Source organism: Ylistrum balloti, unplaced genomic scaffold (genome assembly GCF_031769215.1).
Source record: "Ylistrum balloti isolate Yb309-2 unplaced genomic scaffold, AGI_CSIRO_Ybal_v1 Utg370324, whole genome shotgun sequence".
Classification (NCBI taxonomy): Eukaryota; Metazoa; Mollusca; class Bivalvia; order Pectinida; family Pectinidae; genus Ylistrum; species Ylistrum balloti.
Genome location: NW_026782237.1, coordinates 793,060 through 811,670, shown reverse-complemented (window position 1 = coordinate 811,670; position 18,611 = coordinate 793,060). Strand labels below are relative to the sequence as shown.

General features: G+C 37.4%; 1 protein-coding gene across 1 annotated transcript in view; it reads right to left on the bottom strand.

Annotated features, from left to right (window-relative positions):
* Positions 1-5,587: 5,587 nt before the first annotated feature.
* The window catches only part of LOC132553410 (kelch-like protein 5), a 29,842-nt gene continuing 16,818 nt past the window's right edge, over positions 5,588-18,611 (bottom strand). The window contains exons 5-6 of the mRNA XM_060217656.1: positions 9,687-9,842; positions 5,588-6,087 (exon numbers count right to left, since the gene is read on the bottom strand). Of these exons, the coding sequence (XP_060073639.1) occupies positions 5,588-6,087; positions 9,687-9,842 (656 nt within the window). The remainder of the gene's footprint in view (positions 6,088-9,686; positions 9,843-18,611) is intronic.

Below are 18,611 nucleotides of genomic sequence, written 5' to 3'. Positions count from 1 at the left end.
GAAATTTGCCGTAAATTGCATGCCACGTTTTGATTCATTAGACTAGTGGCACGGTTAAGACTACGCACATGTATTGTTTGATAATTTATCAGGTATATGAACCTTACGACATCCATTGAATTATGGGGTTAGTTCATCCCCTCATATTGATTTTGATATTTCTTTCAATCATCTGAATTATGTGAGATGCCTCCCAGGCTCCAACATGTATTCCCTTAGTATCACTAACGAGTCCTAGAAGGACGAAACAGCTTCATCGTTTGGTACGATTTTATCTCACTAAATTTTGTATTAAAAGGTGCTATTCGCTTGTGTGTCTTTTGTACGATCTTCCAAAATGCCACACCAGATCATATATAAATCACCATCGCCATCTCAGATATGACAACTGAATATATAAAAATCAAAATTAAGTTCTCGAAGTATAGATAAATAAACAAATACATAGAAATACCACAACAGAATGTACAGAAATCATCAACTCGTTTTCAATTATCAAAAAGGACTACAGATATATCATCATCGCCTTCTTCAATATCATTGCACCCTCAAATACCACAACCGATTGTACGAATGTATATAAAGCATTTCTTTCTCAAATACCACAAGCGAATGCAGATAAACCATTTCACTCTCAAATACCACAAGCGAATGTAGATAAACCATTTCACGCTCAAATAGCACAACCGAATGTAGATAAACCATTTCACGCTCAAATAGCACAACCGAATGTAGATAAACCATTTCACTCTCAAATACCGCAACCGAATGTAGATAAACCATTGCGTTCCTAGATACCACACCCGAATGTAGATAAATCATTGCGTTTCTAGATACCGCATCCGAATGTAGATAAATCATTTCACGCTCAAATACCACAACCGAATGTAGATAAACCATTGCGTTCCTAGATACCACACACGAATGTAGATAAACCATTGCGTTCCTAGATACCGCATCCGAATGTAGATAAATCATTGCGTTCCTAGATACCGCATCCGAATGTAGATAAATCATTGCGTTCCTAGATACCGCATCCGAATGTAGATAAATCATTGCGTTCCTAGATACCACACACGAATGTAGATAAATCATTGCGTTCCTAGATACCGCATCCGAATGTAGATAAATCATTGCGTTCCTAGATACCGCATCCGAATGTAGATAAATCATTGCGTTCCTAGATACCGCATCCGAATGTAGATAAATCATTGCGTTTCTAGATACCGCATCCGAATGTAGATAAATCATTGCGTTTCTAGATACCGCATCCGAATGTAGATAAATTATTGCGTTCCTAGATACCGCATCCGAATGTAGATAAATCATTGCGTTCCTAGATACCGCATCCGAATGTAGATAAATTATTGCGTTCCTAGATACCGCATCCGAATATAGATAAGAGCAACAAGAAAATACCAACATGTCAACATAATCATGATTCAAACTCAAATTCAATGAAACCGGGGCAAAATATGAACAAAAGAAATATTTACACGAGACTCCAGGAAAAGTGTAATAATAAATTGACAATAAGAAATCTACAGATCATAATCATTTGATTATTTACATGGAATTTAAGACTTTTCAAATCATGGATATACCTAAACCTCATACAACAGCCGTTTACCTTGACCTTTACTAAAACGTGACAATCGACGACACATCAACACTTAGAGGTACAACTGTATGATATCTTATTATCATTTTCACGTTAGAAATGCTGACAGCTGCCGGAAAATCTTGGATGCGATTCATTAAGATCATAGTAAAGTTTCATAATCGCGATCACGATCTCTTTGGGATTTAGTCAACATTCATGTTCTCTCAACTTGTTCCATACACTTTTGTTTGCCCTATCGTTTAATTATCGTTAACGCAGTTCTTATTTTGTGAACGTTACCTTTCCTGGACTTACCTAGAAACAGAAGACGCTTACCTTTCCTGAACACTGGAACTTAGCCTCAATGTTTTCTTTAGGATTTTTACTGTAGATTTTGTAAAGTGAAAACCACGGGTAGCCATCCTGGTGTTGTTTCGATGATATATATATCCCAAAAATCTCATGGCTTTGAACCAGGGCTAATTAATAGGCAAATCGATATAGATTTTATATGAAATAAAGCTGATAGATGTTAGTGAAAGATCTATGACAGTTTAAACATTTAGTTTGGGGTTAAAACCTGTTTGACGTGTGACGTGCAACCACCACGGAGTAGTGTTCCTGTTGTACATATTTCTGTGTTCTGTGCCTTCCCTGCTGAATATTTTAAACACGCATCAAAATAATCTTGTGATAACGAAATGTATTTATTTCTCTGTTACGGAAACTCTAGGCGTTCCATTGAAAGACGATGTCACGTGGAGACCGTTAAGTATTAGTTATAGTCATTGAATGGAACTATAGAGGGTATGTCAGATTGATGAAAGACGATGTCACGTGGAGACCGTTAAGTATTAGTTATAGTCAGTGAATGGAACTATAGAGAGTATGACAGATTTATAGGAAAAACTTTATGTATCTGGCAATCCTTTGTATTTTTGTTGGCTGATTGAAACAAATCTGATAGCTTCTCCGGGAACTTTCTCAATATCATAAACATAGAGATGTCTTACAGGACACATAAGAACTGAAAACTGAGCAAATCACTCATTTGTGATTTATTTTATGCAGACACTTTCTTAATATCATTAACAGAGAAAAGTTACAGAACTTACCAGGGCTGAAAACTGAGCAAATCACTCGTGTGTGCTTCATTTCCTTACTCTTTTAGATATCAATCTTCAGGTACCAAGGTATTGAATATGACAGGAAACAATAATGTAACTGCGCTCTATGAAAATGAGAGTTCAAATTTCAAATACCTACTATGAAAAATCGGAATATAATCTACTCATCTCATTGAATCTAAAGATATCGGACGTCCTTTTTAAAGTAAATATCTATTTGTACAAATGATGTCACAAATTTTGGTCTGTTTGTCAAGTCTATGGACCCGGTCCAGGACACCGAGTGTGTATGGACACTTCGTATGTGCTGGCTTTCATTTAATCCAACTTCCGGTCTGATTTTATCTGCATTTACTGATTTTCTTACGATACACGATTTCGTCACATCGGCTGACGGGGAATCTTACGACCCACGATTTCGTCACATCGGCTGACGGAGAATCTTACGACACACGATTTCGTCACATCGGCTGACGGGGAATCTTACGACACACGATTTCGTCACATCGGCTGACAGAGAATCTTACGACACACGATTTCGTCACATCGGCTGACAGAGTATCTTACGACACACGATTTCGTCACATCGGCTGACAGAGAATCTTACGACACACGATTTCGTCACATCGGCTGACAGAGAATCTTACGACACACGATTTCGTCACATCCGCATACAGACAATCAAACGACAAAAGAGTGCGTCACATCGGCTGACAGAGAATCTTAAACACACGATTTCGTCACATCGGCTGACGGGGAATCTTCGCTCACACTATTTCTCCTGAGCGGCTGACAGAGAATCTTACGACACACGATTTCGTCACATCGGCTGACGGGGAATCTTACGACACACGATTTCGTCACATCGGCTGACGGGGAATCTTACGACACACGATTTCGTCACATCGGCTGACGGGGAATCTTACGACACACGATTTCGTCACATCGGCTGACGGGGAATCTTACGACACACGATTTCGTCACATCGGCTGACAGAGAATCTTACGACACACGATTTCGTCACATCGGCTGACAGAGAATCTTACGACACACGATTTCGTCACATCGGCTGACAGAGAATCTTACGACACACGATTTCGTCACATCGGCTGACAGAGAATCTTACGACACACGATTTCGTCACATCGGCTGACAGAGAATCTTACGACACACGATTTCGTCACATCGGCTGACAGAGAATCTTACGACACACGATTTCGTCACATCGGCTGACAGAGAATCTTACGACACACGATTTCGTCACATCGGCTGACAGAGAATCTTACGACACACGATTTCGTCACATCGGCTGACGGGGAATCTTACGACACACGATTTCGTCACATCGGCTGACAGAGAATCTTACGACACACGATTTCGTCACATACGACACAAACGATTTCGTCACATCGGCTGACAGAGAATCTTACGACACACGATTTCGTTTCGTCACATCGGCTGACGGGGAATCTTACGACACACGATTTCGTCACATCGGCTGACGGGGAATCTTACGACACACGATTTCGTCACATCGGCTGACGGGGAATCTTACGTCACACGATTTCGTCACATCGGATGACGGGGAATCTTACGACACACGATTTCGTCACATCGGCTGACGGGGAATCTTACGACACACGATTTCGTCACATCGGCTGACAGAGAATCTTACGACACACGATTTCGTCACATCGGCTGACAGAGAATCTTACGACACACGATTTCGTCACATCGGCTGACAGAGTATCTTACGACACACGATTTCGTCACATCGGATGACCGAATGCCGAGAAATGGTCTCGATTTACTTTCTGTATGTCATGGAACGATTGATATCGGCAACATTTTGCCTTGAAAATATCTAATTGATATGGTATGTTATGTCATGATTCGATCTGAATGTTAACAACCGTCAAATGATTTTTTTTCCCTATTTCAAAAAATTCGAATAGGTAATCTCAGTGAGCTATGTCAAAATACCAATCACCAGAAAAAATATCCTGTAGATATATCATGTTTTACTTTTTCAGATCGTCAAAGTTGCTATCTGCAGCAATATGCACTAAAACATGATGCTTCGCCAGCTTCAAATGTAATTTTGACACATAACGCACACATGTACCAACTTCTAGGCAACTGACCCAAATCCAGTGAGATCAGATGTAACTTAAATCTGATTCTCGAAAGTTGATAGAGCGTGCGCTGATATTGAAAAATAGAAACACAGATTGGACTGTAAATGTTAAGTACTTATGCTTTTAACATTGAAATCATATTTTATTTTATTTTTTAATCATTTTTTTTAATAAACTTAACTGTATTATTCATATTCAAACGCACTGCGGCGATTACTTACCAAAACCCGAATGCAGCCGATGAGTTAGTTACATGGAAGTGCTCGTAACAGTGATAGTGTTGGAGATGTGGTAAAATGTCATCTTCATGTTCAATATACATATCTATAGGCCATTTGATAAGTAGTAATCCAGTTATTGAATCAATAGGTTGTTTTGTTTTCTGTACGTACATGTTCAATGTTTAGACACAGTGACTCCAAATGCACGTTTGTCTGTCGTCATCAGTATTTTTAGATCGACAAAGACGATGGAATGAAATAGGTTTTCCTTCACAGTAAAGAGCCATACATCTTTGTCGTTACATTAATCTGTGATGAGAGTTTCAAAAATCTATCGCGTACAATGAAGTTTCAATAAAAGTTTTATTCAACACAAGATGGACGTACAAAGGTAATGAATTAACACTTTTGAAATACCAAGGGCACTTTAAAATCTTATCAAACCATTGTACACAAATATGAATAATTCTTAAAAGGCCTTACTTAGATATGTGTAATTTACTCTTTTCCTTTGTCGCGCTTAACATCCTCGGTTTTTTTCTTTGACTCAGAAGGCATATCATCAAATAGTGTCAAAGCACAGCATGCGATTCCTGTCAGCGGCGTAAGGATGGGAACGGTATTAGTGTCACTCCATATTTGGGAATCCACATCAAAGCTATCTACAGAACTCAGTCGCTCTTTCGTGGACCAGTTGTGGCCTCCGACCACGTAGATTTTACTTCCTAAGCTCGCACAACCAAATTCGGCCCGAGGATTCTTCATGTTTGTCAATGTAACCCATGTGTCAGTGGTCGGAGTGTATTTCTCCACTGATTCAACACAGGAAATCTTCCCCATGTTTCCGACACTAGCGCCACCAAACAGGTACAGCGAACCTCTCACAGGGACCAAATGAGCAAAGTATCTAGCTTCTTGGATAGATTTTTTTTGGTGCCACTTGTTATTCGCCGGGCTGTAACATTCTACGACGTCTAAGGTGTAGGTATTTGTGCCCCCTGTAAATACAAATTAGATCACTACATTAATTATTATTATGTTTATTCAGGCAAAGGCATAATACAATTACACATTACAAATATTACATAAGCAATTCCATAACAATTAATATCAGTAATGAATTATTGTGGATTTCTTAAATTATTAATTATAAAATATCAAATATCACAGAAGAATTTCACATACCTTAAAATATCACAGTTTAAACTAGTATCGCAGAAATTAAATTAGACTGTACTTGCAAATCTTCTAAGTAAAATAGTTGAAAATTTTAGAAACATCAATAAAATAGAGAGAAATTTGATAAAACCAGATGAAAATGCCTTTGGCCTTGGATTACCCATAAAGCTATAAAATAGGCGTATTTCCAATGGGGTCCAATATTCAGATCATGAGAGACACAATCCATATCATTTACGTTCAGAATGAAAGTTTGACTATTCTGTTGTTAGAAGAGTACTTTTGGAACTCAACATTTTTGGGAACATATCAAGCAGGAAATAAAACGATATTGGCAGTGTCATTTGGTGTTCTGTTAATGAAGTATACTTGTTATTGTAACAGAAATTGTCTGTAAATATATTAAGCACATTAACTCGTCCCTTTCCGATTAATAAAGGCTATCATTATTTGTTTATGTTTTCCTATTTGGTTGTTAATATTGACGATTCGATTTGTTACAAACGCACATGGGAGAGTGCATACGTTATTGAAGCACTTAAAAACGTTGGCTACGCGTATGGGACACGTGGTGTGTAATGAAGGCATCGTCCTGTAAAATAATGGACTCTCCTAAAAGTCGGTATTGTGAATGGATGTATTTTGAAGGAATGAAGTGGAATTTCAGAAAGCAATAGACATTTGTAAAGAAGAATAGTAGTTCCGACTGTATGGTTGGAAAGGTTTACAAGATGAGGAAAACAATTTAGATAAACTTGCACCTACACCAAGCTAATCACTAACTACTAACCACAGTTCGGCGGACGGGACTTTAAATGGTAGTCCGTGTTAGGACTGTCGAATCTCGCGCGAAAAGAGCTTCTTGCGGTTATCGATAATACGAGTATAGAATCTGACAACATTCCATAAGGGTCATGTACTAAAGAACTTTTGCATGAGCCAATCAAATTACGGCTTACCAAATCTTAAAAGTGAATGAAGGTGTGGGAAGTAGTATCATAAGCCTTTTTCTGTTATAAGTCATTTCGACATAACATGTCAATGTTATTAAAGTGCTGATTCCTATTCTCACTCCTTTGCGCAGAGTAACGGAGAGAGGATTGGGATACGAATTTTAATCCGATTGATCTACACGCTGGGACGAAATAACTTATTGCAGATGCAATGTCAGCTCGACCATACGCCTTGTGTGAAGCACAGAGGGTGCAAAGGATACCAGAGCATGGCCCCTTACGGGATGTTGTCGGGTCCTACAAGAAGAATTAGGAGCCAGGATTGAATTTTAATCAGATTGTGTATCATAAAACATTGCTGCATCCTTGATACCCTGTTGCACAAAAGTAATCGGCGTTAATTTAATAATTGGTTTGATTTAAATGTTGATTAAAACTACGGACTTCGTTCACGTTCAATGCAAGGCAATAAAAATGTGTGGGTCGATTTAACGGGGATTGTTTTGTTTGCTTTTTTTTATTATCTCTGTCAAACTTAAAGCAGACGTGATCAAGTTCCGACTAGGGAACACTTCAACTGTGGTAAGAGATATATTTTTTTTAATGGTGTGTTGATATTACATTTGCGAATTTGTTGTATTCAGAGATATATTTTAATGGCATTTGCGATGTTGTATTCAATTCATCATTATTCAATTTAAGTTCAAGTTATCAGGGAAGTTCAAAGATACATCTATAATGACGGACAATAAGATCTTCACAGACATGTGATATATTGTCTCAGTACATCGTACCCTTCCTACATAAACACCGTTTCCAATGCTACTCTGGTTGTATAGGAACACAAAACACCTTTCCGATATTTCTTAACATGATATCGAGAAAACTGATAGCTTATGAGAAATTGCAGAGCCCAATATAGCAATAGTGTTACTATTATTTGGACTATAGTAGAGGCCAGCTGCCTGCCAGTTAACGTTTCCGAAACTCATAGAAATGGAAGATGGATGGACGTCAGTTAACATACACAGCGCGAATACGCCAACAGCCGGCGTCACGGGTATGTAACAGAATACACATCCTGTACCACGCTAGAGGCCTCATATTAAGAGGTTAAATGGCTTTATATATCCAGTCCATTCATACTAGATCTACCGTTATGCATCCTTCTATAAGTCACTGTACTCAGTCTAAATAAATGAAATGTTTATGCTAATCAAACTGGAAGTAAGGCATTTAATTAGGAAAAAATGTTGGGGCGGCAATTAAATGTGTATCCGGAAACACAACTTTACACACATCCTGGGCGTATGGTATAATGACATCCGGGTTCTCAAAACAATAAGTTATGAAAGGTAACCCCTGCATTGCCATTATATGGAATAACTTTCTAAAATACTTGTCTTTCTATTTCTAGACCGTAGTATCCCCCTCACAATAGTGTGAAAACTTTATCTGCTTTCTAAACTTTCATGATTGCTATTTCTACAAATATTTCTTTATGCTTACAGGAATCATATATCTAACCGCAAACTGCTCTTGTTAAGTGCAAAAGAGGCTGTCTAACTGTTAAATAAACGTTCTTGATTACTCCTTTCCAGTGCCGGTCGATATTTCCCATTTCCGGTGTCATTGACAGCCAAAGCGTCGTCAGTTCGCCGCGTTAATAAGTCGTGATTGGGTATCGTTCAGACAGGTGAGGAAAAGGTTGGCAACGATCCGTGTTAGTAGGAAACTCACATCTATTTTTTCTTTGTTATGTAGGCCCAATATTAGCCTCTTAGTACAAATCTATGTATACTGGCACATTAATACAGTGCAAATGTACGAAGCAAGGATGTCACGTTGATACAAAGTCAGTGTATAATACTTATTCAATGCTCCAGCGTTAAACTTTTATCAAATGCTCTCACTTTAATCCAATTTTGACACGTTGATATAAATTTATTGAGGGTTACACACAAGATTTACAGCGTTTAAGTTTTACAGAAATGTACAACACCGTGGTTCAGTAAAGTGATTCTTGGTATTTGATGCTATCGTTGGGATAAAGACAAAATACATTTCTTAGCTTTTATAGCTCATCCCACTGCCACCTTCACAAATATAAAAAAATAAAGCATTATTTTTGTTGATGAAATCTGTCACAAAAAAAGGTGACTTTAAAGAGACTGATGTGCTCGGTTAAGTATCAACTGACTTCTGTCTAGAACGCGTGGGAAAAAAGTGAAATCAAGCAATGATTAATTGGTAATGAGTTTTTAAAAAAAGCTGAGAAAAGATATAGAAAGTTACATTCAGAGCTATATATAGACTTGTCAGAAAAGGTTTGGTACACGATCATTTCGTTATGTTGTCAGCCATGTGGTGTAAAATAGAACATCTGGTTAGTTTGACATAACTTTCCATTTTGGACACATACTACACGTGAAACTGTAATAACGTAAATGGATTGTTTGCATTACCACCAGTGCCTCCAGCCGTATACAGACGTCCGTTGAGTACAGCTGCTGACACACACCGGCGTGGACTACTGAGAGAAGGTGCCTCCTCCCATCTGTCCAGTTGGGGATTGTACTTCTCAACAGACGACAGTGCCTTAAATTCGTCCTCTCGTCCACCTATCGAAACATTAAGATATAATATATATTCCAGTGTTAAATCACGCTTTATAACATAAATGCGACTTCCCCCTCCCGAAAAGGATGAATTCTCCATTACAGCACAATCAGCAGGTGACCTTGGCGGAGACAAATGTATTTTAACAACACCTGTGTATCGGTATATTAAAAATAACACAGGCACTTGAAGCCGCTTAAAATATATCAAATATAAAATTTACCAACTGAAGGACAGTTTTAAACCACATCTTCTATACCTTTATTTGTCTTGGTCCTTTTGTTTTCATTTCGCATTTCTGTATTTCTAGTCCAGAACATAACAGTGGAGTCCAAGAAGAAGGAAACAGATGTATGGTGTGCAAATACGACAACATATTCAACATGAGGTGTAATCTGATCTACTGCTACCTGTATTTTAAAGGTGCTAGTCACATTTTAGTTTTATTAACAATTACGTCAAACTTGTATGATTATTGATCAGTTTCTGAACAGAGGAAAAATACCATTTTTCTACCATTTTGCTCACTTGTTATGATATTACAGAAATATATTTACTTTATAGAATTCACTAAAATCAGAATGTTCTATACAAAAAAGACATTCTTTTTATGTCTCCTTCCTGATCAGCATTTCAATACCTGCAGAAATAAATTTGAGAAGTCTTACATTAAACATTTCCTGTAACTGTGTCAAAATTGTCATTCAAATATTCAGTAATGTTGTTAATTATAAAAGGTTGTACAACCATTTGACATATATTGTGAAATTTCTTCATAATATGTCATGTAATGCATTTTACTGATGTTTTGTGAAAGTATGGCTGCATGTTATATATTCAACACATTTGGAAAACCTTGGGAATGTTAGTCACCGATATCATTATGAGATATGTATATGTAATTAATGAAATGTATACCCATATTCCATTGTTTTAATCCATCAGAATTGTTTATTCTTCACAATTATGTTTCTGTTAAGGTGTCTGTATGTAATATGTCGCGTGCTGATATTTAATTATGACTTCTCAATTGTTTAATTATTAATGGATAAGTATTTATACTGAAAAACACAATCAATTATCAAAACATATCTTCTACAACTTATTCTATACATTGTACAAGGCATATTCATAAAACAGTCCTAGGTTGTTATTGGTCAACACCTTACCATGACGAAGGGCTATATCTGTACATGAATGCTCATAAAAGACAAATTCTGTATATATATTAATTTTATAACAGAATAGCATTTGCCACTAGATAGAAACTACATATAACAGAACTTATCGGCAACCCGTGTCCTTTATTAAAAAAAGTTCCATTGTTAAAAAATAAAGTATCATGAAGCTTAAGTTAAGTTTAAGCTTCAGAAAAAAATGAATGAGAAGTGAGAATTTTTATATCATTTTTATGATTTTCTCCAGTCATGTGAGAATGTCCTTAGTCCGACAACTACTAGAAGGGATTAGCACTTATTTAGAATATTCATGGTCCCGACAACTACTAGCAGGGATTTGCACTAATTTAGAATATCCATGGTCCCGACAACTACTAGCAGGGATTTGCACTAATTTAGAATATCCATGGTCCCGACAACTACTAGCAGGGATTTGCACTAATTTAGAATATCCATGGTCCCGACAACTACTGGCAGGGATTTGCACTAATTTAGAAAATCCATGGTCCCGACAACTACTGGCAGGGATTTGCACTAATTTAGAATATCCATGGTCCCGACAACTACTAGCAGGGATTTGCACTAATTTAGAATATCCATGGTCCCGACAACTACTAGCAGGGATTTGCACTAATTTAGAAAATCCATGGTCCCGACAACTACTGGCAGGGATTTGCACTAATTTAGAATATCCATGGTCCCGACAACTACTAGCAGGGATTTGCACTAATTTAGAATATCCATGGTCCCTACAACTACTAGCAGGGATTTGAATGAGAATGAATGAGAAGTGAGAATTTTTATATCATTTTTATGATTTTCTCCAGTCATGTGAGAATGTCCTTAGTCCGACAACTACTAGAAGGGATTAGCACTTATTTAGAATATTCATGGTCCCGACAACTACTAGCAGGGATTTGCACTAATTTAGAATATCCATGGTCCCGACAACTACTAGCAGGGATTTGCACTAATTTAGAATATCCATGGTCCCGACAACTACTGGCAGGGATTTGCACTAATTTAGAAAATCCATGGTCCCGACTAACTACTGGCAGGGATTTGCACTAATTTAGAATATCCATGGTCCCGACAACTACTAGCAGGGATTTGCACTAATTTAGAATATCCATGGTCCCGACAACTACTAGCAGGGATTTGCACTAATTTAGAATCCATGGTCCCGACAACTACTGGTCCCAACAATTACTAGCAGGGATTTGCACTAATTTAGAATATCCATGGTCCTTGACAACTACTGGCAGGGATTTGCACTAATTTAGACAAATAGCCTTAAACCAAAATGGTCCTTGATTCCGACAACTACTAGCAGGTCCTTGATTTGCACTAATTTAAACCAAAATGTCCTTGATTCCGACAACTACTAGCAAACGACAAATAGCCTTAAACCAAAATATCCTGGATTCCGACAACTACTAGCAAACGACAAATAGCCTTAAACCAAAATGTCCTTGATTATGACAACTACTAGCAAACGACGAATAGCCTTAAACCAAAATGTCCTTGATTCCGACAACTACTATTGGGCAACAAATAGCATTAAACCAAAATGTCCTTGATTCCGAAACTACTAGCAAAAATAGCCTTAAACCAAAATGTCCTTGATTATTTAACTACAACAAATAGCCTTAAACCAAAATGTCCTTGATTCTGACAACTACTATTGGGCCTTGATTCGACAAATAGCCTTAAACCAAAATGTCCTTGATTCCGACAACTACTATTGGGCGACAAATAGCCTTAAACCAAAATGTCCTTGATTCTGACAACTACTATTGGGCGACAAATAGCCTTAAACCAAAATGTCCTTGATTCTGACAACTACTATTGGGCGACAAATAGCCTTAAACCAAAATGTCCTTGATTATGACAACTACTATTGGGCGACAAATAGCCTTAAACCAAAATGTCCTTGATTCCGACAACTACTAGCAAACGACAAATAGCCTTAAACCAAAATGTCCTTGATTCCGACAACTACTAGCAAACGACAAATAGCCTTAAACCAAAATGTCCTTGATTCCGACAACTACTAGCAAACGACAAATAGCCTTAAACCAAAATGTCCTGGATTCCGACAACTACTATTGGGCGACAAATAGCCTTAAACCAAAATGTCCTTGATTCCGACAACTACTATTGGGCGACAAATAGCCTTAAACCAAAATGTCCTTGATTCCGACAACTACTAGCAAACGACAAATAGCCTTAAACCAAAATGTCCTTGATTCCGACAACTACTATTGGGCGACAAATAGCCTTAAACCAAAATGTCCTTGATTCTGACAACTACTATTGGGCGACAAATAGCCTTAAACCAAAATGTCCTTGATTCCGACAACTACTATTGGGCGACAAATAGCCTTAAACCAAAATGTCCTTGATTCTGACAACTACTATTGGGCGACAAATAGCCTTAAACCAAAATGTCCTTGATTCCGACAACAATCAGAGATGATATCACATTATTGAGTGGAATATTTGTGATGTTCTTGATAGGATTTCTAAGAGATACTTTTTTATTCGTTAATAATGAGAAACTCTTGGGGCAAATTTCCCTGTATCAAGTATTTAAGTGTTTCCAAGATAAAGCACATGTAACTTTTGATAATTTGATCGTATCAGTGTTGTACACACCCCAGTAGTAAATTAACGCTAGTGTCCTTGGAGTACACCCAACGGTCTAACGTAATTACTGAGTAGCTAGATTTATTGATCCTATCACAAATAATACGAACAATCCTAAGGAGATTTTCTGATACTCACCTTGTAAAAACACAAACGTTTTTAACAAACAATTATGATTATTAATTTGAAATTTACAACTAAGATCTGGCTCTTGATATATATATATATTTTTTTTTTGCATTTGTTTATTTTTGGAAATTTTCACATAAATACAAACATACACAAGAAAACATGACACACACTTCCTCTCACCACTATTCATAATTGCCATGACCATTATATCATTCGTGCATCGGTATAAAAATTCATCCGCAGTGTATATGTTTATATATATAGACATACATACCAACCCACGCCCCCTTACACACACACACACACACACACACACACTTACACACACGCACCCTCACCAACATACAAACACCCACTCTTGATATATATTGTGTTAAACAATGCACATTGTTTATGTTTGTGATGTTTACTGTTACCGTTTTATGGTCGCTATAGCGATATATATTCTCCTTCTTTGTGTGATATGAAGCTGGACGTGTTTGATGCACGTTAGTTTGCCTGTTGTTTCCGTTGTTGTGTACCTTGTTCTCATTTGAGAACGTGACATTATTTTTGGATAGACTAAGGTTTACATGGCGGATGTCGTCGATGAAGCAGAAGACGAATACTCTTCCGGAACACCATATCTTATTCTCAGTGTACTTTTTTCAGGAGTCTACGTATAAATCTTTCATTTGTTCATATTTTGCCCTAGTTTATGGAATTTGAGTTTAAAAAATGATTATGTTGCCATATTGGTATTTTCTTGGTGTTTTTGTTCAAATTTGTTATTATAACTGCTAGCCAAATATATAGATTTTTCCTACAACGAAAACAAACAGCTTTCCGCCAAGCTACGTGATAAGTGTGATGATTTCAATTTCCCTACTGTGAATTATTCATTTCTGGATAGAAGCATCCCTGCATCCCGAACCGATGGTGTTTTTAACATGTCGCAGTTGATTCGATATTCAACGGCCTGTTCCCATTATCACGTTTTCTGTGCTAGAAGTCCTCGACTGACAAACAAAGGAGGAGTGCCAATTTGGGCCTTCTGGCGGCCATGACCGATATTTTTTTTATTTCTTGTGTAGGAATTCCTTGGGGTTAGGCGGTCATGATATGACATAAAATTAAGGTCAGATCTGAGCCATTCATTAGTTATGGGGGGGTAAAGTGGGGGGTAAAATTCATAAACAGCTCCATTATGACAAACCTACATTATATTTTTGGATTTTTTCTTCTTAATTTTCATGTAATAATCCATATCAAAACATTCATTAGTAAAATTGATTGAAAAAAATATTCCATTGTTGAAAAGTAAGTCATGGTAATTAAGCTCATTAATTGCTAATTATATTAAAGATGAACTTAATTTTCTGCCTTAATGCACATAAAAACAATACCTTTATCATGTGTCATGCTTTAGTAAGATTTATTTTTGAATACTTTATAGAAAATGGAGAATTAATTAATGGGAGGGGGCGGGTTCACACTTTTGACAACTTTTGGTTGATATCAGAGTTGTCTTATGTAATTATATTAGATAATAAATATCTAATAAATAAATGTTAAATTGTACTGCATTAAGAACTGTTTAAAATAAATTGCTTGATAAATGTAGAGATATTTAAACCAGTTTGGTACGGCTGGTTGAGCTTTAAGCTAAAATGGCGGGATATAATGCCATCCCCTGACATATACCTTGTTAAGGATCTTTGTGTCTACCGGTGAGTATACATGTGCACCTTGTCTCAGACAGTTCATATACCCTTATATATACAATTAATACGTGGCAACTACACTTCACAACCTCAGCGATTTTAGTATACTTTCTTGGTTTGACTGTCACTGATATTGTACATATAATTTAGACATATAATTGTAATTCAACTGTTGTTCATAATTTTGTTCATCCAAATTAAGGTTTTAATAAGGAGTGTTTTCTAAGTTTATGCCCTGTTTTCTTTTCTTTTATCAATATGCCAGTGCACAGGCAGTGCGCTTGTTGTAAAGCACAATATAAAGTAAGGCTCTGTTGTCTGAATAAAACAGACATTCTGTCTTACTTGAAAGCAAATATTAATGATGCCTTAAGGTTTGGTGACCCCGTATGTAAAAAATGCAGGGGAAGATACTACAATCACCATTCATCTACTGAACATCCTAGTAGCGATGTAGAGCACCAGCTTGAGTCACCTAAAACAAAAAAATCAAACTTGACATTCCACGGGCTACATTAGGTGAATCTCGATGTTTCATTTGTAAAATGTTAAGAGAGGAATGTAAAAGTAAAATGGTAATGCTCTCAACAGAAATGCGAGTAAAGATTTTTATTAAGACAGGTATCCTTGTCCCAAACACCTGCAGATGTTGTTCTTCCCACATAGTGAATGGTGATTTCCCATCTGATAGTCTATCTTCACTCGCATATTCCAGCAAAGACACTGAACTGGATTCTTCTGAAATATCAGAGATCCTTTTGACACTTAGGGCAGCTGCTTCAAAGAAAAGTTGTTTAGACTTTGATTCCTCAGATGGATTAACTGATCAAGATTACTACCGTCTCACAGGTCTGTATAAAAATCAATTTTCTGACCTTTTACGATCAGTTAATCCCTCTCTTTACTCTACACTGAACAGAAGCGCAAGAACTGCATTAGCCATCCTGCTTGTAAAGTTGAGGACTGGCATGTCTTTATCAATATTAGCTTCTCTGTTCAACATGACAAAGAGAATATGTGGAAAATGTATTCATTCAGCTCGCCAAGCATTGATGACCCACTTCGTTCCTTCACACCTTGGCCTGCAACACATCACTAGAGAACAAGTAATTCAAAACCATACAACGGTATTTGCAAGGAAGATGTTTGCCTCTGGTGAAGATGTCGCTATAGCTGTTGCTGATGGCACATATATTTATGTTGAAAAGTCCAGCAACTATACTTTCCAACGACGCTCTTTTTCGATGCACAAAGGACGCCCTCTCCTGAAACCAATGCTTCTTGTGGCCTCAGATGGCTATATACTGTCTGTCCTAGGCCCATATTTAGCAGACGGTCGAAATAATGATGCCAACATTACAAAACACATGTTGAAAACTAACACTGAGAACATCAAGGATTGGTTTCAAGATGATGATGTTCTTGTCGTTGACAGAGGCTTCAGAGATGTGACAGAACTGTTGAATGATGCTGGCATCAAAACTGAAATGCCATTTTTCTTGCCAAAGGGGCAGAAACAACACACACATACTGAGGCAAACGAATCTCGTCTTGTAACAAAGGTAAGGTGGGTTGTGGAGTCGGCAAATGGGCGGATTAAGCAGTGGAAGACCTTGGGACATGTTTTGCCCAACACTCTCATTCCAGTTGTAGGTGATTTTGTGAGAATTGTGTGTGCAATTTGTAATGCTTTTCGCCCCCCACTTGCCTCTGATTCTCCCAATGACCTCATCATTGCTGAGCGAATGTTGGCTCTGTCAAAATGTCCCAATAAATTGCAAATTCAAGTTGAAAAAGAAGGTTTGGCTAGGAAAAGAGCCATATGGGTCAAGCTTGATGAGGCCAGTTTACCTGACTTTCCTCAGCTGACAGAACCGGAGTTGAGAGATCTTACCATGGGAGTATATCAGTTGAAGCAGGCAAAGTCATATACCATGGAGCACTTGTCTGAAGATGGCCAGTATGAATTAATGGCATGCAGGGAAAAGCCTGGCTTAATTAAAGTTCAGATTCGTTCCAGACATGTTGCTTCGAAACTGTACAACCTGTGGATTGAGTATTCCCCTGGTTTGACTCCTATATCTGGTTGGTATTGCCAGTGTAAGGTTGGTGCCAGGGTAGTGGGCTGCTGTGCCCATATTGCATCTGTTCTCTGGTACCTTTCTTATGAGCGACACCACCTAGGATAGCACACCCAACTTCCTCACCAAGCTACCTCAGCTGTGCTGATGACGCAATGATGATTGAGGACTGGTCTGAGTCTGACAGTGACAATGAGTAACTATGTGTACGACCATTGTATGTATAGTGGAGTGAAATGCAACACTAGAGGTTAAGATTGATATCTTTCATTAGCCATTTCTGTGTTAATACTTCGGTAAAACCACTAGATACAGACATATGGTCAAAGTTGTCGAACTAAAATTCAAAGCACCGCCTCTTCTTTGTTTTCTTTAAAGTATGCAAAAATATTTCTTATTAAAACATGGTACATGATAAAGGTATTGTTTTTATGTACATTAAGGCAGAAAATTAAGTTCATCTTTAATATAATTCGCAATTAATGAGCTTAATTACCATGACCTACTTTTCAACAATGGAATATTTTTTTCAATCAATTTTACTAATGAATGTTTTGATATGGATTATTACATGAAAATTAAGAAGAAAAAATCCAAAAATATAATGTAGGTTTGTCATAATGGAGCTGTTTATGAATTTTACCCCCCACTTTACCCCCCCATAACTAATGAATGGCTCAGATCTGACCTTAATTTTATGTCATATCATGACCGCCTAACCCCAAGGAATTCCTACACAAGAAATAAAAAATATCGGTCATGGCCGCCAGAAGGCCCAAATTGCCACTCCTCCTTTGTAACACATGGGTTTTAAAACATACTGGCTGTATTTGATGTTCATTCATTTGCCTATGGATTCCGTTGTTTTATATCGTGTTCTCAGGTGAAAACCTGACAAAACTTACTTGGATTGACCAAGATGGTGGATGCTATCGAGGAAACAGAAAATGGTGACTCTTCCGGAACACCTTGTCTTATTCTCCTTGTACGTGTTAGGAGTGTGTAAATCTTTCTTTTATCTATATTTT